This window comes from Trichoderma aggressivum, assembly GCF_033847375.1.
Source record: "Trichoderma aggressivum f. europaeum strain CBS 100526 chromosome Unknown scaffold_023, whole genome shotgun sequence".
In the NCBI taxonomy this organism is placed as follows: Eukaryota; Fungi; Ascomycota; class Sordariomycetes; order Hypocreales; family Hypocreaceae; genus Trichoderma; species Trichoderma aggressivum.
Window position 1 is genome coordinate 296,943 of NW_026946389.1, and position 24,067 is coordinate 321,009.

Genomic DNA, 24,067 nt, shown 5'->3' on the forward strand with positions numbered 1-24,067 from the left:
TGATATAGATGCTTGTAGTCGCGTATACCTATATAGATTCCATAACAAGTCGATGTCGGAGGCATTAGGATATTACCGCACTGAAGCCAATTAATCAAAAACTATTACATCCACTGGGTAATACTGCAACTTGTTCTGGCGTTGTGGTTTTTTTTAGCAGTTATATTTGGAATAGTTTATAAAACAGAGCTAATGTCACTATTAGTTTTATACTAAAAACTCCATTCATACACGTATTATATTATGGCAGGATTATATTTACAGGTACTGGTATTGCACTTGTTTTATTTTCCTAGGTAGCTGAACTGGTTTGATGTTATGAGAAATATAATGGTATATAATAACCTGAAGTACCTACTCTACCGGTATGGTGAGCGTATTACCATCCTCGGCACAGTAGGTGCTTATTTGGGAAACACTCATTTCCCTCAGACTACCTATGTGGTTTGTTACAATAGGCGCTGTGATGATATACCAGTGAGATGTCTTTTAGAAGATATAATGTATTTGTATGATTTAGTATTGTGAACTGCATGTTTCATAACGGGGTATCTATACGCTTGCTTCTATATAAAAACACAATGCTGATGATAAAATAGATGAGATCACTCAAGCATGAATGAGATGATCAGGAGCACCAGGCCTAAACACCAACGAGCCTCTCTGCAACGTACTGGACCATTCATAAGCGCAACGAGTTGAGAAAACGTTACTGACTGCACCCGACCCTGTCAGGATAACCAGCATACGCAACTTGGCTCGCTGCACCCGGGGGCATCGCTCGGTATGTGTATATCCGCCACCTGCCGTGATGGCCGAGTTGCACAATCGCTCACGGCGACGAGCTGAGGGGCGTTACTGGCTGCACCCGACCCTGTCAGGATAACCAGCATACGCAGCATCGTCCGCCATGTCGATACCTTGGAAGCGAAGCCCCGGATCTTGTACCAAAGTCCACCGCTGGCTGCACCCGACCCTGTCAGGATAACCAGTACGCGGACTTCATACACTTACTTTGCCTACCTATGTCGCCACAGGCTAGACGGAGTAGAGTCCAGAGGTTGTAGAGTAGACCGTTGTTGTCTAAGCGGCCTGGTGGCTATGTGGATGATAGCCAATCTTTGCCCCTGGTTTTGCTGGAGGTGTTGCGGGATCTCGTTTTGGTGATGGTCTTGGTAGTGGTCTTGCTCGTGGTGTTAGCTGTCGTAGAAGCCTTCATACCAGCCTTGGTGGCATTGGCAGTCTTAGTTTTGCGAGAATTCTTAGCATCTGTGCTGGCCGCTTTCTTCGGTCGGCGGCCATTCCGGCTTGCTGCGGGAAGCTCCCGAACAAGTTCCTGCGCTGCTTGCTTTGGCTCCTGTACGTCTGGCTTGCCGCGTTGATCGAGTTGGAGTAGCTGCGCGTCCTCACATGAGAGCTGCTGCCGCCTCGCACGCGTCATACGGAGAGACGGTACTGTAGCCAGGGTGCGCTCGGAACCGGCGGCGGAAGAAACATCTTGAGCACTCTGCTTAGCGTCGACAACCTCTGTCTTGTTCACTCTCCTCCGCTTCGTTTCTGGCACTTCATATCCTAGCTGAGCAACGTCTAATTCCTCGTCATCCCCTTGAGAACTTCTCTTTCTCTTTTGTGATGACTGCGTTTCCCGTCCTGTGTCGAGTCTCCTCCTTTTATCGCTAGGTCGTGCTGGTTTGTCGGTAGACGACAGCTCATCTAAAACTTCTCCCCCGTCCCGCTTCCTCTTGCTGCCCGCTGTATTCAAGGCAGTTGAAAGTGGTGATTGTTTGTCCGTCATCTGTTTCTTAGAGGGTCTTTCGAGGGCGTCATCCTCAACTGGTAGGCTTCTCCGTTTCCGTGTCTGGGCCGGTTCGGCATTCTGTAATGAAGAGAGTCTTGATGTTTTCATCTCGTTTCCGCTTTGTGGTTTTTCGAGAGATTGCTCGATCGAGGGATATAGGACCGAACCATCCACTTCTTGCTGCTCTGCTGCTGACCCTGCACCATAATCAATGCTACTCGAAATAGTTCTCGAATATAGTCCAGCTGTTTGAGGAGTAGAAGATGATGGAGCCATATCACCGTTTTCGCTTCCAGATGCACCGATAACTTCTGATATTATATCCTTTAAGTCCTCCCCGTGGGTTCTCCGCAGCAGTCTTTCCCAAAACTCAGGAGGGATTCCATATGTCTCGGGCACAACAGGTTTTCTGAAATATTCCCAATCCACTATGTTCATGCCTCGTAAAACCTTCTCTTGGTCACGTAAGGCTTGGTGGGCACGGACATCATCATCATCATCGATATCGCTGCTTGGAGATAGTAGCCTTCCTCCTTTTACTTTAAAGTAGTCATTGATGCTTTGAAGATTCCAGGCGTTCAAATGATTCCTCCAAACCACATGATACTGCCTATCCGTTTGGTCTGAGCGTCGTGGAGGCGGATGGAATGGGACTCGTTCCTCGGGGAGCATCTTCATGAGGGGCTCAAAGACTTCGAAATCATATGGCTCCCTCCGCTCATACGGAGCAACGACTTGGTCTGCTGCCCGTACGCGTTCCGCCACCGTTCGAATGTCTTCCGCCGTCACAGCAGCCATTTTGTTGACGGTTGATGCTGATGTTACGCGTTGCGATATTCATCAAGCGACGGGAGCCAAGTTGCACATCGTCAGATGCGCTTAGATCACGTGGCCTCGCATTGCATGTACTTTCAATTGGGTATAAGCCCAAGGGTGTACTTGGCAAAGGCGGGGTTTTTGGAAGGTGGGTAGGTACATGCATGTACCTGAAATGCGGTCAATGGCTGTATCAACATCTTCAATGGTTTATCGTGACTCTCTTCGTCATTGTACCATCGACCGTCATTTCCACCATGGCGTTGTCGTCTACAGAATTGTCTCTTAGCTTTGCCACTTTGACGCCAGAATCCAAAGCGGCCCAAACCCACTTGGCGTCGCTTGTGGCTAAGCACCGTCAAGACACCGGCGCTTCACCCGTGGATCTAGTCCTAACGACTGGATCTAGGCATTTGACAAACACCACCCCATCAGACGCCCATGATGCTGGGATACGCTCAAAATATACAATTATCTTTACATTCGGGAGAAGCGGCAGTGGCCGTGATTCTGAGTGGATCGTTGGAAAATTGCATTTCAATAAGCATGAAAAGCGCATCGACATGCCAATCTGCTCTTCTAGGTCACGGTGCTTCAAAGGGCGTGAACTATTCGAAGTTTTTGTTCAGCCCAAATCCGGGGTCTTGATGATTCGCAATACGAATGACAACCACTCCTTGTGGTATCTGAACGCTGACAACCAAGGCGATCACATTGAATTGCGGAAAGACGAGGAGTATGTCCTTCATATGTCTACCAACCTGCTCCGCATCGGCTCGCTGCACTATGCATTCCGATATACCATCGAGAGTACAAGTGCATTCTTGGCCAGCCGCAAAGTATATATGCAAACACAATTTGGAAATTGGGATATCCCTGACTGCTTCGCGATTCAACCACAGCCGGATCACATCCGTCTGAGGCATGTCATCCTACACAATGTTATTGCGAAAGGTGATACTTGCGTCGTTAGGGCCGGCGTGGACAGAAAGACTGGGAATCCTATCGCGTGTAAGACTATACAATGTTCGCAGGACAATATCGAAACTGTGGCCAATGAGATCAGCATTGCTTCACTTCTTTCCTCTCATGCATCTAGCGGCCTTATACCTTTGCTCTTCAAATCATGCGGACATGGCTACCCGCTGCCCTGTTCCCGAACCGAGGTTGAAGATATGCATCTGGTCATGCCCTACGCACCCTTCACCTTCGAGACTGCGCCGTGGCAGGATATCCGCCCATCTCTGAAGCTTGCTCTCTTCCGCCACGCTCTCGAGGGGCTCAGAAATCTTCATGCCGCGGGTATCATGCATAGAGATATCAACCCCAGCAATTTGCTAGTCCTCTCGCTGCAGCCTGCCGCCGCTGCCATTAGTGATTTTGGCATGGCCAAGGTGGGCCTCGAGGATTCTGAAAAGTCTCTCGGACTTCTCACCTACCAGGCGCCTGAGGTTGCCACTCAGAGGACCTACACCAATTCTATCGACATCTTCAGTCTGGCTTTATCTATCCTGGCCTCGTTTGATGGTTGCAAGTGGTCTGGTCCGCTTTCTGACCATGAACGCTACTCTACTATGCTGGACCACCTCGCACGCCTGGAGACTCAAATGCCCGATGGCCTGGCGACTCTTCTAAGCGCCATGTTATCGTGGGATCCTTCCCATCGGCCTAGCGCCGAAGACGTTTTGGCGCATGCGATTTGGAAACAGATCACAGAGCGGGACTCCGCTGATGTGGCTGATCGCCATATCAGCGAGAAGAGCTCCAGCATGCAGGCGTCGGACGACGGCGATTTGCCCTTATCTAGCTTGTCTTCATCTGGTTTAGACATGGGGGATGACCTAGATCAGAGGCTTCGGCCTCTGACACCAGATGCTCCAGCCTACTCGTCGAGGCCAAACAGCAGCCCGTCTGGCCCTGATGATTTGACTCAGCGGATGAAGCGCTCGGATGCGCCGCCCCCTTCATCCATTGCAAACGACGATGCTAGCTCAATAGCTGAGGTCCTTGGCTGGGATGATATAAGTGAGCCCGGGATGGGACGGTCAGAGGCGCCATCGCCACCGTCACCTGCAAATGACACCAACTCAGCCTTCGATGAGCCTGGTATGAATGAGCGGATGGAGCGTGCTAACGCACCTACCCCATCATCACCTGCGGGCAGCAATAATTAAAGATCAAATTATATACTAACCATCATTTGCGTTCTGAATTAGAAAAAAAAGCGTGAGTTAATTATAGAAGAAGTATGTTGAATGTTGAATGTTGAATATATCGTGGTTGCTATATGCGGCTATCTTGGCGCCTAGATAGGAGACTATAAAAGGAGTATCTTAATATAAGTTGATATATATCTCTTTGAGGAGACGTAGCCGAGCATCCGTACTTCCTCAAGAAGCGCGCCGACGCCTCATCTTTCACCACCTGCCACTGTTTGTTTTGTTTTCCTCTCACAGCCGGGATTCTCTCATCGTCGCTGACGAAATACCCTTCGCGTGCTGTTGCGTGGAGCCGAAGTCTAATAAACGATGTATTCTCCTAACGCTTGAGATCTTTGCGAGCACCTTGATCCTAGCCGTTTCTATACTGCTGGTGTATTCCCTTGTTCTTCACGTTCACTCGTAGTAAATTGAGCCCTCGTACTCTGAAATGCATTACCGTCCAGCTGCGGCAATCTTCACGCCCGTCTGTCTCGCGTGCTGAGCCATGAGGGCGTCAGCAATAGTCAGAGCGGCCATGGCCTCGACGATAGGAATGGCGCGAGGAGCAACATTAGGGTCGTGACGGCCCTTGGCGGCCAGGATGCCCTCACCCGAAGCGTCGTAGCGAGCAGTAAGCTGGTCCTGGGAGATTGTAGCGGGAGGCTTGAACGCAACGCGGAAGAAGATGGGCATGCCGTTGGAGATGCCGCCCTGGATACCGCCGGAGTGGTTCGTCTTGGTCTGCAGGCGGGAGGGAGGGATGCCAGCGCCAGCGCTCGGCGTCGCATCGTCGGCGGCTGCGGCAGAAACGAAGGGATCGTTGTGGCGGGATCCGCGCATCTCGGCGCCGCGGAAGCCAGAGCCAATCTCAAAACCCTTGGTAGCAGGAATAGACATGATAGCGTGGGCGAGGAGAGCCTCAAGCTTGTCAAAGCACGGCTCGCCGAGACCGGAGGGGCACCCGCGAATAATACAGGTTACGGTACCACCGGTAGAGTCGTGCTGATCACGGAGCTCGGCAATCTTATCCTCCATACGCTTCGCGACGGCAGTATCAGGGCAGCGCACGGGAAGGAACTCATCTACCTTCTCGCGGGTGAGTGAGTCAACAAGCTCGAGAAACTTAGGGTTGCTGCTAAGGGAGTCGATATCGTCGCTATCGGTTAGAGGCCTGTCCTCGAAGAGCTTGATGTTGCCAACCGAGGAAACAAAGGCAACGATTTCGACGCCGTAGGCCTCGCGCAGCCACTTCTCGGCTACAGCGCCGGCGGCGACTCGGGCAATGGTCTCGCGGGCGCTGCTCCGGCCGCCACCGGAGGATGCCTTGATTCCATACTTCTCGAGGTAAGTCCAGTCGGCGTGGGAGGGGCGCGGGTAGAGGTCGATGGTCTTGGAGCCGTAGTCGTGAGGGCGTTGATCCTCGTTAGGCACAGTCAGGAGTATGGGTGTGCCCAATCTGCGACCCTAGGTATTAGCATCGTGGCAAATATTATGGCTTCTTGTAGGGTTGTCACACGTGCGCCCAAACTCGGTTCCAGATCCTATAGTCACACGGTCCTTCTCGTCTCGTGGGGTGCTGATGGCCGACTGGCCCGGGCGCCGGCGGTTGAGCTGCGGCTGGATATCGGCCTCGGTGAGGGACAGGCCTGGCGGGCAATTCTCGATGATGCAGGAGACGGTCTTGCCGTGAGACTCGCCGGCGCTATGACGATGGAGGTCAGCAGGCTGTTGTCTTGCGTTCCTAGCAATTGGGGGAGGGAGAGGACTCACGTCGTCACGCGAAAGTAGTGGCCAAATGTCGACATGGTGTCTTTATCCGTTCCGTATGTCCACTGGGTGAATTGATTGATGGAAGAGAGAGAGGTTGGAGGGGAAGGATATAGCGATATCGCAAAGATATTTTTCTGTAGCGATGTCGCAAAGACATTTAGCGGTGACTAATAAGGCACTTAACAGCCCACCTTAGTATGGATGTCAGACCAACACAACCAACACAACCTTGAGGGCAATCGGACTCGGAAAATAGTTGATCCATTCGATCAGGACCAAAGCCAAGCTCGAGACTTTTCAGTTCAAAGTTGTATCTGGACCGCAGAGGAACGTCAGACCTCTTAGTGGCATCCACTGGCCTACGACGACGCCGGCTCCACAGTCTCCGGGGGATGGCGGCTACAGTACATTCGGGCTGATAATCCTTTATCTAAGTCATGTTAGTATTTACAAAATATGCGGAAAACATCAATTCCACCAGGTACTAATAATGGTTGCGACAGCAGTTTGACAGGGAAATAACAGCAATCACTGCTAGTCATTTTTGATGTTCTAAAAAGCCGTGCTGATGCGCTACAGGGCTATTCTACCTACCTAGGCATCGCATTTGAAAGGAAGCCATGTAACTCAATGATGGATAGCATCTCGTAATAAGCCAATTACTACTGGAAGCTTGCACATCTAGTTGTGAGTCATATGGATTCTATCTAAATCCAGATCTAATACATTACCGGACTTGGATGGTGACGATGATGACGAGGGGCCGTATCCACCCACACCACTTACACGCAATCCGCAGAGCATGCCTTGGGGTGTTGTGTTGCCTGCTGTTTACTTTCTTTTGCATTTCCCCAATTGTCTCTTTTTCAAGTTTTTGTCTCCAATAAATCATGACTTTCATGCTTTCTTGTTAGGAGTGATTCTACCGTCCTCTACTCCAAGTTCTCTTCACACAAACATCTCCTATACGACTGACAACGGTAATATAAAAAAGGTCTTACAAGAACAAGAACATACCTACTCTCCCAATACCAACCTTCACCTAAGAATCTCTTCCGCAGCCAACTGAGCACCATGACCAAGGTCACAGTTCCAAACGCGGTGCCTGGTGGCTCAAACGAGGCTCCTGTGTTGTTGGACAAAACAGAACCAAGTCCCGAACAAGCAGTCGCAGTTGGCGGAGATCATCCAAAGCCTAAATCTGAACCCTTCATCAGCATTGAAGACGGCGTTCACACAATTCATGGTGTCGACTGTATTTGGCACAACATGTATTCTGAATCGACATTCACCTCGTTCCGCTGGATTCCTGCCCATGAAAACATTGACTCGATGTTACTCAAGGTGGCTCGCAACGTGGAACAGGGACTCTACTCCATCATTAGTCTGAGTGCATCCAAGCATTCACTTACTGTAGTTTGCGCTTGCGAGAAGAACTGGGAGGATTTGCCGGTGGGTTGGTACTGCCGTTAAGTCGTTACTTTTGAAGTGATAGTAAGACTTGGATTCGGAGAATGTTGCAGTTTCATCTTCTGCAGTTCAATGAGGCCATAACTGAGACTTGCTATTACGTGCCCGGAGGATGTACATACCTACCGCATGCGATAAGTAATAAAGTATAGACTTGAAGGGTCTTGTGTCGCATTTGACGATGATGGTATTCGCATCTCTCTCATTGGATTTTTCTTAGGTAGGTAATTTCAGGCAGCCGCCCGGGCTATTGCTCCCCGCCGTGGCGTGATGATGTTGGATGTTGGTTCAACGCTGCAGCTTTGGCCCCTGTCGTTTGAGTTATTCATCACTGAATTGAGAGTTTAGGCAAAGGTGCTGCTGAATATTAGTTGGCATAGCCACCACCCTGTTTTTCCATGTCAGTTCGAAGCGTTATGCGGGATGGTAGGCGATTCGAGAATGCGAAATGGCTCACGGTTTGATGGTTGCAAAGAATAGGGCTTCTAGCCTCACAAATGAAGACATATTTGGTATGCATTTCTGTCACTGGTGTGTGTATACAAGGAGGGACATCCCACTGATACCGCTTCTAGCCACATCCGAGTATATCTCTACATCCCATTCTCCGAATCAGCCTTGGCCTGGGGTTTTGACTGGCTGTATTTCTCAGGGCAAGCGAGATCAAAGAACACCCATTTTTCGACCGTATCGACTGGAATAAACTGATGCGGCGTGAATATCATCCCGATTTCGAGCCTCCCAAGATTACGATGCCCTTTGGACAGTCACGCAAAGTGCAAGCACTTGCTAAAGCTGAAGTCATGAAACAGCTTAGTCAAGGATCCAATTCTGTGAGCTCGCTGGCCACCGGTCAAATAACAAGGCCAGCAACTATGGACTATAGTAAAAGTTCCAAAGGCTGGGGCGTAGCCTTCCTCTGACCTAGCTGTTGCAGCTTTACTGAACCTCTTGATAATAAATATAACCTCCATAATAAAAAGTTCATGAAAATGATGAAAGGGAAACCCCGTGCTTCTCTTCCCCCGCCTCCTCCTTCTCCTCCCTCTCCAGCCGTCAAGATACCTATTAATGACAATCCGGATTGGGAGCTGGTTTGGGACGAAGAAACCAAAGTCTTTTACTTTTACAACTGCTCCAACAACACAAGGCAATGAATTGTGCCGCAGACATTTTTTCCCAAAGGCACAACGAAAGCCACCAAGAGAAGGTCATCTTTAAGACCTGAGGTAAGACGTCAAAGCTGACGGCTCGGCTGGTTGCTCGGTAGTGGCTTCGATGCCCATTACCTGCAACCAGTCTATCCAGCTGAAGAGTTGTTGTGATTGCAGTTTATCTGCTGTGATGAGGGAAGACGTGCGGGATTCCACATGAAGCGTTTGCCCTGCTGAGGTACATCACGACAGCTCTCTTGCCAGAAGTTTACTTGATGAGAATTCCATACCGTTGAACCTAACCTTGATGCAGTATTCCCTTTATCAGCTAGGTGCATTTCGAAGCGGGGTTGTTTAGCTACACCACTCCGAACCAAGGTTCAATGGCAGGTAATTTGACTCGATGCCTCGGCTAGAACTTGAATACTGTAAGATCCATATCAAACTGCGTGTTACATGTACCTCTGACGCCACGTGATGTGCTGTACTGTATTGCCGGCAGCTTGTTCAGACGCAAACTGTGAAACGGGCATCATGTTTGAGCCGGGAGTCCGCGTCCAACTGGAGTCTCTCGCACTGAAAAAGCAAAACATGGATCATCGGTTCGTTGCATCTAAAAGCCCGGGTGTGGAGAGCAGCTGGCGCGACTAAAGTCTTTGGCGCTGCGTTAGCTGGCCCGAACAGGCACAAGGCCTGAAGCTGGAGCGAATGCGAGGAGAACTAACGGCAGTCCGCGGGCACCAGCCCGAATCCAGCGACTCTTGTCGTAACGGAGCAAACGGACACTTTGTGTGGTTTTGATTTGATTTAATTGATTACGATTCCACATGCTAATATTAGAGTGCTTCTGCCGCGGCCTGGCTTGGGTTGCGATGCTGGGGGGGCAACAGCTGTGACGGATCCTATATGTTACATCTACATTCCTCGGCTCGGAATCCATCCATCGCACAAACTTGGCATCAACTTGGCATCTACATCGCGACAGCCAGCTCTTGCGCTACGACATACACTAGACGTTGCAACTCAGCTACTACATCTTCATACTGTCAGCACTAACAAGCTAACGTTGAAGCTCACATCTTGGCTGTCTAGCATTGAACCATGGCGCTCAATACAACGGGCATCCCGCCGCTACAGTTCACGGCCCTCGACGACATCACCGCCCAGTACAACAAGGTCCGCGCCACCTTTAAATCCGGTCGCACGCGAGATGTCGAGTACCGCAAGCAGCAGATCCGCCGCCTCTACTGGGCCATCGTCGACAATGCCAAGCTGATCGAGCTGGCCCTCAGCAAGGACATGGGCAAGTCCAACTTCGAGGCCAACATCTCCGAGATCGACTGGTGCAAGCAAGAGTGCCTCGACGCCGTCGACAACCTCGACAAATGGATCAAGGACGAGGGCATCCCCCACATGCCCGTGCAGTTCTTCGCCATGAAGCCGCGCATCAGGAACGAGCCGCTGGGCGTCATCCTCAACATTGGCGCCTACAACTTCCCCTTCCAGCTCAACGTGACGCCCCTCGTCGGTGCCATTGCCGCCGGCAACACCTTTGTTCTCAAGCCGTCCGAGATATCGCCGCACTCGGCCATGGTCCTGAAGAAGATCATGGACGAGGCGCTGGACCCCGATAGCTACGTCTGCTTCAACGGCGGCATCGATGAGACGAAACATATCCTGGAGCACAAGTTTGACAAGATTGTCTTCACCGGCGGCAAGCGGACCGGCACCATTATTGCCCAAAAGGCAGCAGAGACTCTGACGCCCGTGCTCCTCGAGCTGGGCGGCCAGAACCCTGCCTTTATTACCCGAAAGGGCGATCTCAAGATTGCCGCCCGGCGTCTGCTCTGGCAAAAGTGCTTGAATGCTGGCCAGGTGTGCCTCTCCCACAACTACGCGCTCGTGGAGCGATGCGTCCTCAACAAGTTCATCGACGAGGTCAAGAAGCAATATGCCGAATTCATGCCCCAGGGAGCAAAGGCAAGCCCCGACTTTTCCCGCATCGTCAACCAGGGCCACTATAACCGCATCAAGAAGATGCTGGACAACTCCAGAGGCAAGATCGTCATGGGCGGATCCATGGATGAGACCGACTTTTTCATCGAGCCCACGGTTGTACTGGTTGACGACATCAGCGACAGCATGATGGTGGAAGAGAGCTTTGGCCCTATCTGGTCTATTATTCCGTTTGATACCCTGGATGAGGCCATCAACATTGCCAATCAGGTTGACCCAACACCATTGGCTTTGTTCACCTTTGGCTCCGATGCGGAAAACGACAAAGGTGCGTCATTCTACAAAACATTTCAATTCTCTTCGCCTTATCAATTGATAAACCAGAGTATTAACATCTTCTATAGTCCTCAACAGCGTGACGTCAGGAGGAGCCACCGTCAACGACGGCTTCTTCCACGCCATGATCAACCCAAGCCCCATCGGCGGCATTGGATCCTCCGGCACGGGCAACTACCACGGCTACTTCTCCTTCAAGGCCTTTAGCCACCAGCGCTCCATCGCAAAGGTCCCAACCTGGGCGGACAAGCTGCTGCGCGTGCGATACATGCCCTACTCGGCCAGCGAGCTGAAGCGCCACCACCGCATCTCCGAGAAGAAGCCCAACTTTGACCGCAACGGCCAGCTCGTCAAGGGCCTGAAATACTGGTTCACCGTGCTGCTGAGCTTGGGCTCCAAGAACGCGGCGAGCTTTGCTCTCAGGTGGGGGGTTCTTATTGCTTTGGCTGTGACACTAGGTCTGAAACGCAACTCTTTAGGACTGTGAAGGAAGAGGAAGAGACGAATGAAGTAAAGAAATAAGATTATGTCGAGAATGTCTATTGTCGGATGAGTCTCTCTGGTAACTCTACGTTTTCTTTGGTTTAGTATTTTCGCAAGAGCTTGAAAGCTGAGATACCGTGGTTTGTCAACCACCCTTATGTATTATTATAAGACGCCTTGTCTGCTACTTTATAATATCGTTCATATAACTCGGTATATGTAGGTAGTGACCAAGAAGCATCCCAGATCTAGCCGCCAATCCATCCAGCATCGTGATATATCTCATATCCATAACTCTCTAATAGTGAATCAAGAATCAGACCCCAATGACCAATCCAACCCTGTCTGTTCTCTCACAGCAAGAACATGCTCCCTAACCAGCACCCTGCGCCGGTCACACTCAACCAGACGTCTCTCCATCTCAACCATTAGCTGCCGGCACTCCGCCAAATCGTACTCAAAGTCCAGTTTTTGTTGACCGCCCTTGTCCCCTCTTTGCTCAAACGCCAGCGTAAGTGTGTTTGCCCGGCGCTCAGACGCAGAATCGCGTTTGGTCAGCTGATTCATATCTTCGCAAATATTTTGTATACTGGTAAGCATGGCCTCCAGAGAGGCAAAGATGGCGCGATTTTGAGCCATGGTGATTGTGGGACGTAAAGATAGGATCAGGAAGTGAAAATAAAGGTAAGGTATAGTTGAACAACAGTCAAGAGAAGCTGCGGTTGGAGTTTTCTGAGAAGCGTTTGTTTTAAAGAAAAATAGGGAGGGATGAGAAGAGAGGGAGACAAGAGGGATTAGTACAGGGCAACGGCATTGTTTATATAAGGGCGATGGAAAAGTATACGCTGTCGGGCGTTCATAAAGTTAGAGTAGCGGCTTTGATTAAACATTTTTTTCAGAGAATTGTAACGCTGAATGACTTTTCTAGAGGGAAAAAAATTTTTTGATTGACTAGTAGATGAACAAACTTTTAGATAACGACTACTGTGCCCATTATACGCGGATGGATATGTGTGGCCAAATGATTAGTCTCCATCTCTTGTACTATCGTGAGTATATCTCAGTCGGCCAGAATCAGGGACTCCACGTCTTCGTTGTCAGATCTTGTTAAGGATGGTAGTACCAAGGGCGTATATCGCTGCTTTCATCTAGGATTAAACCTCTCTCCAGTGCTGATAGCAGTAGGTACTTGAATCAGACCATCTGTGATGTATATTTCCAAAAGGGGGGGTTGGGTGGGATAGGGGAAAGGAAAAGGAAAGGAAAAGGAAAAGAGGCAGAGAAAAGTTAAGATAAGAAGAATTGAGAAAGTATAATATGTCGATACCCGCGAAAGTCATGACCTCCCATTCAAATTCAATCAAAGTCAGTTGTAGCATGCTGTAGAGGTTGATACATGTAGAAGACACAGGCTCCAACAAATTCTATACCAACAACAGAACTACCTAGGTAGGTAGCTATACAGAGTCAAGCCAAACAGCGTTTTCTGATGGGGGCCTCGATAATGGATTTGGACAATGTCCAATATCCGGTATCGACATTACAGCTTTTGCTATTACTCCCTCTTTTCTATCGTCCAGATAACGCTGCAGCTAGCCTTTTCCCTCGCTCTCCTCCCAAGTAAATATCGTCGTCCGCCGACTCTCTTCCAAACTCGACTGCCTCGTGGTATCCCCTCGTCACAGTGTTTTCGTCCACCTTGACTCCATTCTCCACCAGTGCGAGGATCACGCCCCTGCACCGCGCAATCTCCCTCATCGTGGGGACGTCGATGTGGTTGTTTTGGCTCGAATAGATTTGCGAACTGACGCTTTCCTCCATGCGGTTGATGCCCGCCGCCTCAGCCGCGACGTCGCTCTCTATGTGCTTGCTGATCCAGATGTAGCCGTTGACACCCAACAAGACGTCAATCTTGCTGCCTCCGTTGGAGGTTTCCATGGTCCACAGCTGGCGCTTGGAACGCACCACGCCTCCACCACCCCCCGTGCCACCGACGACGACGAAGACGCCGTTCCTCAGCTTTCCATACTTCAAACTGCGGGTGTGCAAGCTCGCAGCACCGTCCTGGTGCAGCTGCTGGACCTCGGCGACGAGGAGGTCGCCCTCTGAGAAGAAGCTGCGGATTTGGAGCTCGTCCGTCTCAGTGCGCTTGCGGAGGATGCCACCGGGGAGGTTGATGGCAGAGATCTGGAGGATGGCGAGCTGGGCGGCGGCGACATCGACGCGCCAGCGTTTGGCCTGGACCTCGACGATGCGGCCGACAACGAGGTCACCGATCTCGGGGTTGTAGCGCGCCCTCAGGGGACGCACTGAGAGCAGCTTGTTGGTGCGGGTGAGTGTGCCGGCAAGAGAGGAGGTGATGGAGGTGGTGTTTGGAGGGACGTATGTGCCGTGGCCACTAAGACAGATTAGCAAATGATGGATTATTCAATTGCTTTGGTACTGTGAGCGCAGATGTTCTTGTGAGTATCATGGTGTTGATACTCAAGACGCCAAGTAATATATAGGTTAAGAAAGAAAAGAACATGAGAGGGATTGATGAAGAGAATAGGTGATATAGTAGGAGTAACAGTACCGCATCCATTGAGCATTCGACGTGATTACTGTTCCGGGAGTGAGAATCTCGTCTCTGGTATCGGTCTGCTCTTCATCTTCATCCTCTTCATCCACATGCATGCTCTCGCCGTCGTGCATGGGAATGTCGCCCTCAACCGCTGCGCCGCCATTTTCTGAGTCCGACTCCGAATCTGAGGGAACATCCATATCGATGTCTACCGCACGCGGCCGCCGCGGTGCCGGCGCGTTTGGCTGCGGGTTGTGAATCGTGATGGGCATGGCGGGCTGTGAGATGATGGTTTTTTTTTTCACTTGTTTTTCTTATGGCCGAGGAATTGAAAGGCGAAAGGGCGCCAATACTTGGCGGCTAGCCTGCAAGAGACTAAGTCTTGTTGTCTCTCGGTAGACGAGCACGATTATTGTACTTTTGTGTGGTGGATTGATGCCTTTGTGTTGATTTAGTCGTTTGAGTTGATGCTCTTTGGGTTTGTATGAAAAAGTTGGTATGAAAGGTTGAAAGTGGAGCCTGCGTTTGGTGCCGGCGGCTTGGTTTTTGTTTGATGAGCCACCAGAGGGCAAAGACGGCGAGCCTTCCAGGGCGAATGATACAATATTACCACAGAAAATTGACTACATTCGCCTTTACAGCTGAGACGATTAGAATTTCAGATGAATTATAAATAAAATTTCTGAAAATGGTGCCGTATCTACTACATAGAGGACTTGAATGTCATGCGACAGTAGCTGTACGGTAGAACGTCTTACTTCTTGCGTACCTACTGAATAAGTGCAATCTAATTTTGATGTGGGAGCCAAATCAAGAGAAGAGATAATTCAATCCGTATATCTACTTAGGTAGCTTGTTTTCCAAGGCCTGAGATCGCGTGCGCCGTTTTCCGAGATATCATCTCCATATGCCCGTGCTTAATCATACATGAGGTAGTACACTAATATACATAAAGACGGCTGTTGATATTAACCCAATGACCGTGGCCGTTTGGGCACAAGACTTCCATTCGTACTTATATTCATGAGCGAATGGCGCCAAAGCAGAGCGTAGCTCATTCCTTCTTCCATGGGTCATTCATCGTATCCTGCAAGGCATGTACATCGTAGATCCTTTTAGGTTGTTTGTGCAACGTGATAGGTAGAACGACCGCATTCTCACAGCTGCAAATAAAGACTTCAATGCCTCATTCTCATTTCAGAGCTCTCCAAAGGCCCATCCATGCGAGACCGGCCGAGATGGTGACGATGCCAAACCTCCGGCTCCTCATGCCGAAGATAGACTTGCTCTGAAGAATGGCAGCCTGTTGCTTTTCGAGCTGCGACATGCCTGAGAAGTAGCTATATCCCGCAAGGCAGAAAAATGCACCACTCCCTAGGTATTTCCTTGTCAGCCTTTCCTTGTCCACACGAGACTGTCCTCGCATGAAAGCATTACCAACCTATCACTTTGCAGCTCAAGCAGTCATCGCCGCGGTCCTGGCGTAAAATGTCCTGAAGCCGCTCCGGTTTCTCAAGCGACTGAAGAGTCGGAATCTTGTCGCCGGCCATGTTGAAGAAGCCGCTGGTGCAGTGGTTGAGGCACTCAAACTCGAGGCAAGGATCAAGGACAATTCGATAAGAAACGCCTGATAGTGGTGGGTTTTCAAGCAGCTCGTGCAGCGACGGGAGGTGATTGGCGCAGCTGCGTTAGTCAGCGCAATCCACCACCGAGTTTCGTCATGCTTAGTTGCGCGACTGTAATAGCTAGAGCTTGTGGCATTGAACCTTGGACAAGGCGCTGAGCCGTCACCATGAACGGCGTTATTGAGGCGCTGCACATCTACGATGACAACAGGTAACCTCTGAGCACCTGGAAGTCATTTTCAAACACTGCTGACAGGTGTAGGAATCCCATTCTATCGCATACCTATACGGGACGGCCCCTCTCAGCTTCCCACCTTCTGTCTCTCTATCTCGAGCATCCGTTTCCTCGGCCGAGCCTGATCTACCTCCCCAATGCGAACCCTCCGACGCTCGTCTTCAGCCTGACGCACTCCAATCTACTGTTCTTAGCCACCTCATCAACCGAAATCGAACCCCTCCTCGTGCTCGAGTTCCTCCACCGGATCGTGGACGCCTTCGAAGACTTTGTGGGGGCACCGTTGCTGGCTGTCAAGCTAGAAAACAACTACGATGTTGTCGCTCAGCTTCTAACGGAGATGTGCGATGCAGGGACCGTCAGTACGACGGAGCCCAACGCTCTACGAGAAGTGGTGGAGATGGAAGGCTGGGTCGATAAGCTGCTGGGTAGCATCAACTTACCTGGGTATGTGCAGACCTGTAACACTTCGGCGGTCGATGGGTATGCTTCTCTCGACTAACTGCGTAATAGGAAAAATCCACTCAACACAAATTCAAACACACCGTCCCTGATAGCTTCCAACACGCCAGCGCTGCCTTGGAGACGGGCCAACGTACGGCACACGTCAAACGAGCTCTACGCCGATGTCGTCGAAACCCTCTCCGTCACGCTTGCTCCTTCAGGGAGGCCTCTAGCCGCATTTGCCAATGGTACAATCGCATTTACGTCAAAGGTGTCAGGCGTTCCAGATGTTCTAGTGACCCTGAGCAGTCCGTCGGGAAAACATAATATCGGTGGCATCATGGAACTACCCGTCTTCCACCCGTGCGTTCGGCTGAACAAGTGGAATGAACGACCTGGAGAATTGAGCTTCATACCCCCCGATGGACGATTCATCCTGGCTGGCTACGAGGTCGACCTGTTACCATTTACAAGTGGTAAGAGTGGGGGCGTAAACTCAAACAATCTCAAGCTTCCCGTCAACCTTGAGATGAAAACCGGGCTTGGGCCTGTGGGATCCGAATTTGAAGTCAGGCTGCAAACCAACAAGATTTTTGGCACCCCCAATTCATCATCAGCAGTAAGCCAGCTGGGGCGTGCAGGCGTACCTGGAATTCCTGGACGGTTGTCATCGCCGCATCCTGGAACTCCGAGCTCGCCACTGCTGGACGATTTGACAGTCACTATTCCTCTACCTGAAGACGTGAGGAACCTATCTGATATCAGACCGTCTAGGGGAGACGCAAGCTTCAACAGGGCCGAGGGGAGACTCGAGTGGCACATCCCCGCAAAGGAGATATCTGGCCCGACGTCTCATTTTGGATTGAGGTGCACGGTAGTAGGGTCTCTAGCTGATGACGATGAAGGGGAAGAGTTTGATCCCACGGGATTCGGGTTTGGCACCGACTATTCATACAACGAGCCATACCAAAGCACACCGGCTGCCAAAAAAGGCAAGGAAAAGCAGGGCGCGGATGATGAGCAAGACCCTAAGAGGGTAGCGCAGAACAAGATCCTGATGCCCAGCTCGGCATCTGTAAGCTTCTCCGTCAAAGGTTGGCTGGCAAGCGGGTTGAAAATTGAGAGCATTGTAATAGACACAAGGAAAAGCCGAGGCCTGGGTGAGGGTGTGAAGCCTTACAAGGGCGTCAAGTATTTGACAGTTAGCAAGGGAGGAGTAGAGATTCGCTGCTAATAGACTGCTAGACTGAGGTCGAACTGCGTTTCTCGCTATTGTTATTTAGCAGTATCCTTGTTTAAGCATGGAGGCACATGGAGTATCATTTGCTCCGTGTTGGGATTTGAATAGTACAAGTCGATCAATACCCGAATCAAGTCCGGAGCAGCCTCACCTTTATTAACATCCCCTGGCAGCAGCACACCATTAAATGCCGTCAACAGATCCTTTGGGCCCAACAATTTCAATTGACCCAACGAACAGCTGCAGCATCCAGCAATCGGAAGCTCTTAAAAGATGCCGGAATCTTCAGCCCTTTGGCATTGCCGTAGCCAAGGTATTTGCTAGTGCCGATGCTACAGCTCGGTGACAGCTCGGGAACAGCCACTTATAACGCTATACCCCACGTGCTTCTTATCCGGGTGCGTCACTGCTCCTTATCCTCGAGTGAGCTTCTGCAGCACTTCACTTCTGTTTGACCATTCCATTTTCACCCTGTCATGCTGATTCTGGCCGTATAAAGCACAACCATCGAGCAGAGAGAAGGCGGAATCCCCGTGGTTCCAACATTGGCCGTCGCGAGGCCATGAAGCGCTTTGGAGGTGCTGTTCTGCATTGCCGGCGTAGCGCGAGGGTCAGCCGAGATGCGTCATCGCTGACCTGGGCTTCGCGATGCTGCGCGCCGGCATCTGGCGGGCATTCAGTGCGATGGAGCTCGAGCAGGCCTGGAAGGCCGCGGACGGCGATTTTCTTCCCGGGTGAGCTTTGCCTGTGCGATTGCCGAGGTTAGAACACGAGGAGCTCTTTGTGACTGATGCGAGCTTGCGCGAGGGTGGACAGGTCAGGGAGTGCAAAAGGTTGGCATGCTGTCGCCTTGGCTGGAGGCGTTTCCCTCGACGGCTTCGCAGATTATCGAAGAGATTGACCACTGCGCCGGGTTCAAAATCTCCGACGTCATACAGAATGGCCCGTCCAAAGTGCTCACCCAGACGACCATGGCCCAGCCGGCCATCATGGCCACGTCCATCTTCATACTGCGTATCCTCGAGCGCGAGTTCAATTTCCGAGTTGCCGACCATTTCGACTTTACGCTGGGCCATTCCCTGGGCGAATTCACTGCATTGGTCGCTGGAGGATACATTGCCTTTGAGGACAGCTACTATTTAGTGCAGCGGCGTGCGGCTGCGATGTCGGAGGCGACGAAGAAGGCTATACAGGAGTATGGAGGCGAGTACGGCATGGTGGCTGTGATTACAGAACCGGAATATCTACAAGGCCTGATCAAGGCGATTCGGGATTTCGTCGGGCACTCGAGCGATGGGAGCAAATCGGAGAGCAACCAAGATGTACCGCCGATTGAGCAGGTGTTGATCGCCAACATCAACAGCAAGAACCAGATCGTGTTGAGTGGTAACATGGAGAGAATCAAAATGCTTATAGCGCATGTTCGCCAGTTCCTGGGCCACGACCCACGAGCGGTGCGACTGCACAGCGACAGCCCCTTCCACAGCCCCATCATGAAGCCTGCGGTAACTGTCATGAAGACGCTGCTGGAGAAGAAGAGCCGCGTCCCAGGCCGAGAAAACGAGGATATCGTTACATTCCCAGGACTGATGCCGTGCATCAGTAATGTCTCTGCCAGACCATTCCAAAGCAAGGAACAGCTAAAGGATCTCCTGGCGAGAGGATGCCTCGAGACGGTTCGATGGTGGGCGGCAATCAAGTACCTCGACCAAGAGGAGAAAGTCCGGCGATGGGTTGGTATCGGCCCCGGCAAAGTGGGCAGAAACCTGGTAGGAAAGGAGGTGGGCATGAGAGGAAAGGATCTCGTCAAGGGAGGAGGCGTATGGGCGATTACAGACCCGTACGAGGTGGAAGAGGTGCTACGAGGATTAGAAGAGACGGCAAATATCTTAGATGATGAAGATGAATGAGGGATGATGGCTTATAGATTAGTAGGTTGGAGGAGTCTGTTCCAGTATATATATATCTAGGGTTCCGTGTATGAGTAGGTAGGGTAAGGTGAGCGGAAGATGACGAGCACATTGGCATGACGGATGCGCCCAAGGGTGTTATTTTGTAGCCGAATTGTAATATTGTTTAATGAAGTCTTCTTTATAATTCTTATATTTCAACTGTAGCGATAAAAAAAGAAGGAATCTTTGTTCCTATGTCAGGCGAGAAACGTGAAGCTTTTAGACATGGCCGAGGCCAACCCCCACCAAGATGGCTGCCCGTACTTTATACGTGCATCCTAATCCTTGCCCACTGCAGCTAAGCTCCTGCACCTCAACATCAACCGCAACCTCTACAAACCACACACCAACGAACCATGTCAGCCGCAATACCTTCTGTCGCCTGCCTCGGCGTCATCGGGCGCAACGTAAGCTTAGACTTCTCTCCTTTCTCTCTCTAGAAGCCAGAAGAGCGCAACAAGATTGGGGCCAGCAAGCTGACGAAATCGCGCCGCAGAACAACCCCCTACACATCTCCATCTTCCCTTCCTACGATCCAACCGCCAACAGCTTCACGCCGATCCGGAACCCTCTGCAGTTCTCCCTCCTGCTGTCCTCGACAATCGACGTCTTCGACTTGCGATCCAAAACCAGCACTGCGTCGGGCGACTTTGGGCTCCTGCACGCCATCGACGACCGCCTCGCGGCGTACGGCTTCGAGACCAACACGGGCGTGCGGATGGTCTGCATAGTGGACATGCGCGGACGACGCGTCGAGGCGGGAGGGAGCGGCGTCGCAGGGCAGGGCGGCGGCGCGGCGGGAGCTTCGACAGCTTCCTCGACTTCGGCCTCGGCGGCGGCGGCGCGATCGTCTGTGGGGAGCGTGGGCGCGGGACTGCGGGATTCGGAGATCAAGCCGGTGTTTAGGGCGATGCAGAGCGCGTATGTGCGGCTGCTGCAGAACCCGTTTTACGATCCGGACGAGCATGCGCCGCTGGGGGGGAAGGGTGGGCGGAGGATCACGAGCAAGAAGTTTGGGGATGACATGAAGAGGATAGGGGAGGCGTGGACGCCGGGAGTGACGACTTTGTGAGGATGAGCATGGGAAGAGAATGGTGGGAGTGAGAGAGGGGGGAGGCTGTGATAAAGGGTAGGGCGATTGGGCATTTGCATTGGCGTTTTTGGCGGATGGGCTGGCTACTTCATGATATCCATGATTGATATGGTGTACAACTAGCGAGATTGCGAGATGTCGTTTGGTTTTTGGCCCGGGCATTGTTTTTTTCCTGTCTAGGGCATGTAGGATTTTGTAATGGTTATGGTCCATCTTCAATACATCTCTTGAAATCTTCAGCCGTCTATACCTATCAAGTACTCCATGACTACTAGATACGTAACTTCTATATGTCATACATGTCCCTTTGCTTACTCCTTCACCTCGCTCTGCTTCTTCAGATGCTCAATTCTCCATTTCGATAGTCCCGCTACCTCTTCTACCTCTACACTCTCCCCCATCTTCTCTACGCTATCCACGGTCTGCTTCGCCATGGGCTTCACTTTGTACGGTTTCGACGCCTCTCCCCCTTCCCAGTGCCGTGCCTCTACTGTCAACGGCTGCCACCAGTCCCCCGTTCTAGCATGCCACCTCGCGCTGCACAGCTCCCATAATCGCGACGCCGCTCTCTTGTAAGCAAAGCGCTCGTCTTCTCCCGTAAAAGCGCCCGTGTTGCCAAAGTCCACTGCCCGCTTCTGCAAGCCAAAGTCGGAATCCTGGTCCGGATCGTACTTTGACGTCGCAGATCTGGTGTTGTAATAGGACACGTTTGGACGGAAGGGGGAGATTTGGTCCTGATAGACTTCGGCCACGGTTTCGGAGTATGTTGCGTCGTCGGCGCCAGTGTTTGCATTCCCGCTGCTTTCGTCGGATTCTCCTGATGATCTTGTAGGCAACGATGCCTCGGGGAAGAAGAGATCGTCAGGCGGGGTTTCGGCGCGGATGATGAGCTTGCAGCGAGCTTCATACATGGCGTCGAGGAGGGTGATGAAGCGCCTTGCTTCGTTTTTGCTTAGGATGGTCAGCACGGGGACGCGGTCGATGATGAATGTGTGGTAAGTGGATGCCATTGTGAGATAGTCTGCCGGCCCGAATGATTCGACGAGTTTATCGAAATTCCAAAACACGAAGCCGTTGTAATGAAGTGGTGTAAGGACTTGACGCCCGTAGACGATGAGCTTGGACGGCTCCCATGGGATTGGCTCGCTGTTGGATCCTGAAATGGCTTCTTGAACTTTCTGTGTAAACGTTTGCCCGTCTTCATCAAAGAGATGATAGTAGTGTGGCCTCTTTTTGGTCTTGCTCTCATCTTCCGTCTTTTCAGCTGGAGTGGTGATGCGCACAACACCATTGGCATCTTCCAACTGATTCACAGAGGCATCAGGGCTGGAATGCTCTTCTCTACGCCGCCAATCTTGGACTCCCTCCATCTGCCAAAAGTCACATCTAGCCTTGAGGACCTCAAGAAATGCAGCGAAATCACTCGACTGGCCGAAAAGCTCTCCTCGATTGCGCGTCGCGCTTCCAAATATCTTTCCCATGATACCCCTCGATGTCGGGGCGTAATCAATGCCCGAGGCTTTCTGCAGCTCCTCGGGCATCCGATTTGATGATGCGACAAGGACTCCACCGAGTTGGAAGAAGGTAACAAATAAGTTGCTGAGGATTTTACTAGCAGCACGATCCGGAAGCTGGAATTCGTCTAGGAAGAGAATTGGAGACTCGTCGATGAGTTTCTTGGCCATCCAAAGGAGCGAATATTCTGCGGCTGCATCTGAAGACTGAGGGTGAGACTTTCGATGATTCTCGAGTTGCGATAATGTGTAGAGCATGAACGTATTGAAATGCCATCGCTTCTTCTTTTGCGTTGGCAAGCCCTCAGCCAGAAGATCCAGAAGCATCGACTTTCCCGTGCCAACTTCTCCAGAAAGAAACAGTCCCTTGGGAGAATCAATGTCAATGGCTGTCTGATGATTGGTGAGAACTCGAGTAAGAGCAAGACTCTCTCTGCCCTCAGGCGTGTTGAGAAGATGTTTGAATATGGGGTTCCGCCATATTGCGTGGTGGCGTAGTGCCAGGATACCCTCCCCAGTTTCTTCTTGTGGTGGCTTTTTGGGCTCGGTAAGACGGGCTACTTGATCTAGTCGCTGGCGATACTCAGCCTGAGGAGAGTAGTCTTTTATACGGACATAGATCTTGTGTAAATGGCGTGCCAGGCGGTGTTGGGCCGGGTCGGGGGAGTAAACACCTGCGGCAACGAGAGACTGGTATTTGACCAAAGGGTCGGTGATGATGACGGCGGTGGAAAATCTCCTCATGCTGATTATATGGCTCATCTCTCTAGTTGGTTATAAGTGGCCATTTAGCATGTGATGTCTCAAGATTTCGTGCTTGAAAGATTTGCCATCTACACAGTTACTATCATGGCAGTCCGGCATAGGAGTGAGGGCGCGTGAAAGGGAGAACACAGAACAACGATGAGAATGAAAGACACAAGAGAAGCTCCAAAATGCGAATGAAGAGGGAGATATCCTAGAATGAATTTACAATAAAATCATTGTAGAGCATCCAAATGCAGCCAGATATGCGATTGTCTTAATCGACATTAAAGGATTGTCCAAGCCTAAATTTTATAACACCCGAGGTTGTCTGGCTAGAGGTACTATAGCTGTAGCTTACCCTGGGAGGTTGGCTGGAGTAGCTGAGCTCTTGCCACTACGGTATCTGGATGATGTTAAATACCGTACACTCACGGAGACGCCTTCATGCCTGCAGTAACCCGTGCCTGGTAGCAGTTGTCGGTCCTCCTAGGTGGTTGGTGAATTAATACTGCATGTAATTTACTTGTATCAAGTCGATCAATGCCAATGAGCTACTAGAACCAGGTAACTGCACGGTACTTGAAACCGAAATGGCTTGCGTGTTGGGGATGCGGAGTACCTTTTCATCACAGCAAAAATACGTGCCAGACGTTGTACATGTGCACGGTTC

At 51.1% G+C, this 24,067-nt stretch overlaps 10 protein-coding genes across 10 annotated transcripts; 6 read left to right on the forward strand and 4 right to left on the reverse strand.

Moving 5' to 3' along the window:
- Positions 1–1,099: 1,099 nt before the first annotated feature.
- On the reverse strand, positions 1,100–2,596 carry Triagg1_6102 (uncharacterized protein; the record flags this gene model as incomplete). The annotated part of the gene is made up of 1 exon (XM_062900690.1): positions 1,100–2,596. The coding sequence occupies one exon, from the start codon at positions 2,594–2,596 to the stop codon at positions 1,100–1,102; it is 1,497 nt and encodes a 498-aa protein (XP_062754959.1).
- Positions 2,597–2,871: 275 nt separating this feature from the next.
- On the forward strand, positions 2,872–4,788 carry Triagg1_6103 (uncharacterized protein; the record flags this gene model as incomplete). Its single annotated transcript, XM_062900691.1, has 1 exon — positions 2,872–4,788. The coding sequence occupies one exon, from the start codon at positions 2,872–2,874 to the stop codon at positions 4,786–4,788; it is 1,917 nt and encodes a 638-aa protein (XP_062754960.1).
- Positions 4,789–5,268: 480 nt separating this feature from the next.
- Positions 5,269–6,620, reverse strand: Triagg1_6104 (uncharacterized protein; the record flags this gene model as incomplete). Its single annotated transcript, XM_062900692.1, has 3 exons — positions 5,269–6,271; positions 6,332–6,517; positions 6,586–6,620. The coding sequence occupies 3 exons, from the start codon at positions 6,618–6,620 to the stop codon at positions 5,269–5,271; spliced, it is 1,224 nt and encodes a 407-aa protein (XP_062754961.1).
- A 1,039-nt stretch (positions 6,621–7,659) lies between these two features.
- On the forward strand, positions 7,660–8,058 carry Triagg1_6105 (uncharacterized protein; the record flags this gene model as incomplete). Its single annotated transcript, XM_062900693.1, has 1 exon — positions 7,660–8,058. One exon carries the CDS (start codon positions 7,660–7,662, stop codon positions 8,056–8,058), a length of 399 nt encoding a protein of 132 aa, XP_062754962.1.
- Positions 8,059–10,310: 2,252 nt separating this feature from the next.
- Triagg1_6106 (uncharacterized protein) lies at positions 10,311–11,988 on the forward strand (the record flags this gene model as incomplete). The annotated part of the gene is made up of 2 exons (XM_062900694.1): positions 10,311–11,493; positions 11,570–11,988. The coding sequence occupies 2 exons, from the start codon at positions 10,311–10,313 to the stop codon at positions 11,986–11,988; spliced, it is 1,602 nt and encodes a 533-aa protein (XP_062754963.1).
- A 1,565-nt stretch (positions 11,989–13,553) lies between these two features.
- Triagg1_6107 (uncharacterized protein) lies at positions 13,554–14,819 on the reverse strand (the record flags this gene model as incomplete). The annotated part of the gene is made up of 2 exons (XM_062900695.1): positions 13,554–14,382; positions 14,560–14,819. 2 exons carry the CDS (start codon positions 14,817–14,819, stop codon positions 13,554–13,556), a joined length of 1,089 nt encoding a protein of 362 aa, XP_062754964.1.
- A 1,520-nt stretch (positions 14,820–16,339) lies between these two features.
- On the forward strand, positions 16,340–18,085 carry Triagg1_6108 (uncharacterized protein; the record flags this gene model as incomplete). The annotated part of the gene is made up of 3 exons (XM_062900697.1): positions 16,340–16,383; positions 16,435–16,854; positions 16,921–18,085. 3 exons carry the CDS (start codon positions 16,340–16,342, stop codon positions 18,083–18,085), a joined length of 1,629 nt encoding a protein of 542 aa, XP_062754965.1.
- Positions 18,086–18,930: 845 nt separating this feature from the next.
- Positions 18,931–20,001, forward strand: Triagg1_6109 (uncharacterized protein; the record flags this gene model as incomplete). The annotated part of the gene is made up of 1 exon (XM_062900698.1): positions 18,931–20,001. The coding sequence occupies one exon, from the start codon at positions 18,931–18,933 to the stop codon at positions 19,999–20,001; it is 1,071 nt and encodes a 356-aa protein (XP_062754966.1).
- A 398-nt stretch (positions 20,002–20,399) lies between these two features.
- On the forward strand, positions 20,400–21,115 carry Triagg1_6110 (uncharacterized protein; the record flags this gene model as incomplete). The annotated part of the gene is made up of 2 exons (XM_062900699.1): positions 20,400–20,450; positions 20,516–21,115. The coding sequence occupies 2 exons, from the start codon at positions 20,400–20,402 to the stop codon at positions 21,113–21,115; spliced, it is 651 nt and encodes a 216-aa protein (XP_062754967.1).
- A 332-nt stretch (positions 21,116–21,447) lies between these two features.
- On the reverse strand, positions 21,448–23,394 carry Triagg1_6111 (uncharacterized protein; the record flags this gene model as incomplete). Its single annotated transcript, XM_062900700.1, has 1 exon — positions 21,448–23,394. The coding sequence occupies one exon, from the start codon at positions 23,392–23,394 to the stop codon at positions 21,448–21,450; it is 1,947 nt and encodes a 648-aa protein (XP_062754968.1).
- Between the last annotated feature and the right edge of the window lie 673 nt (positions 23,395–24,067).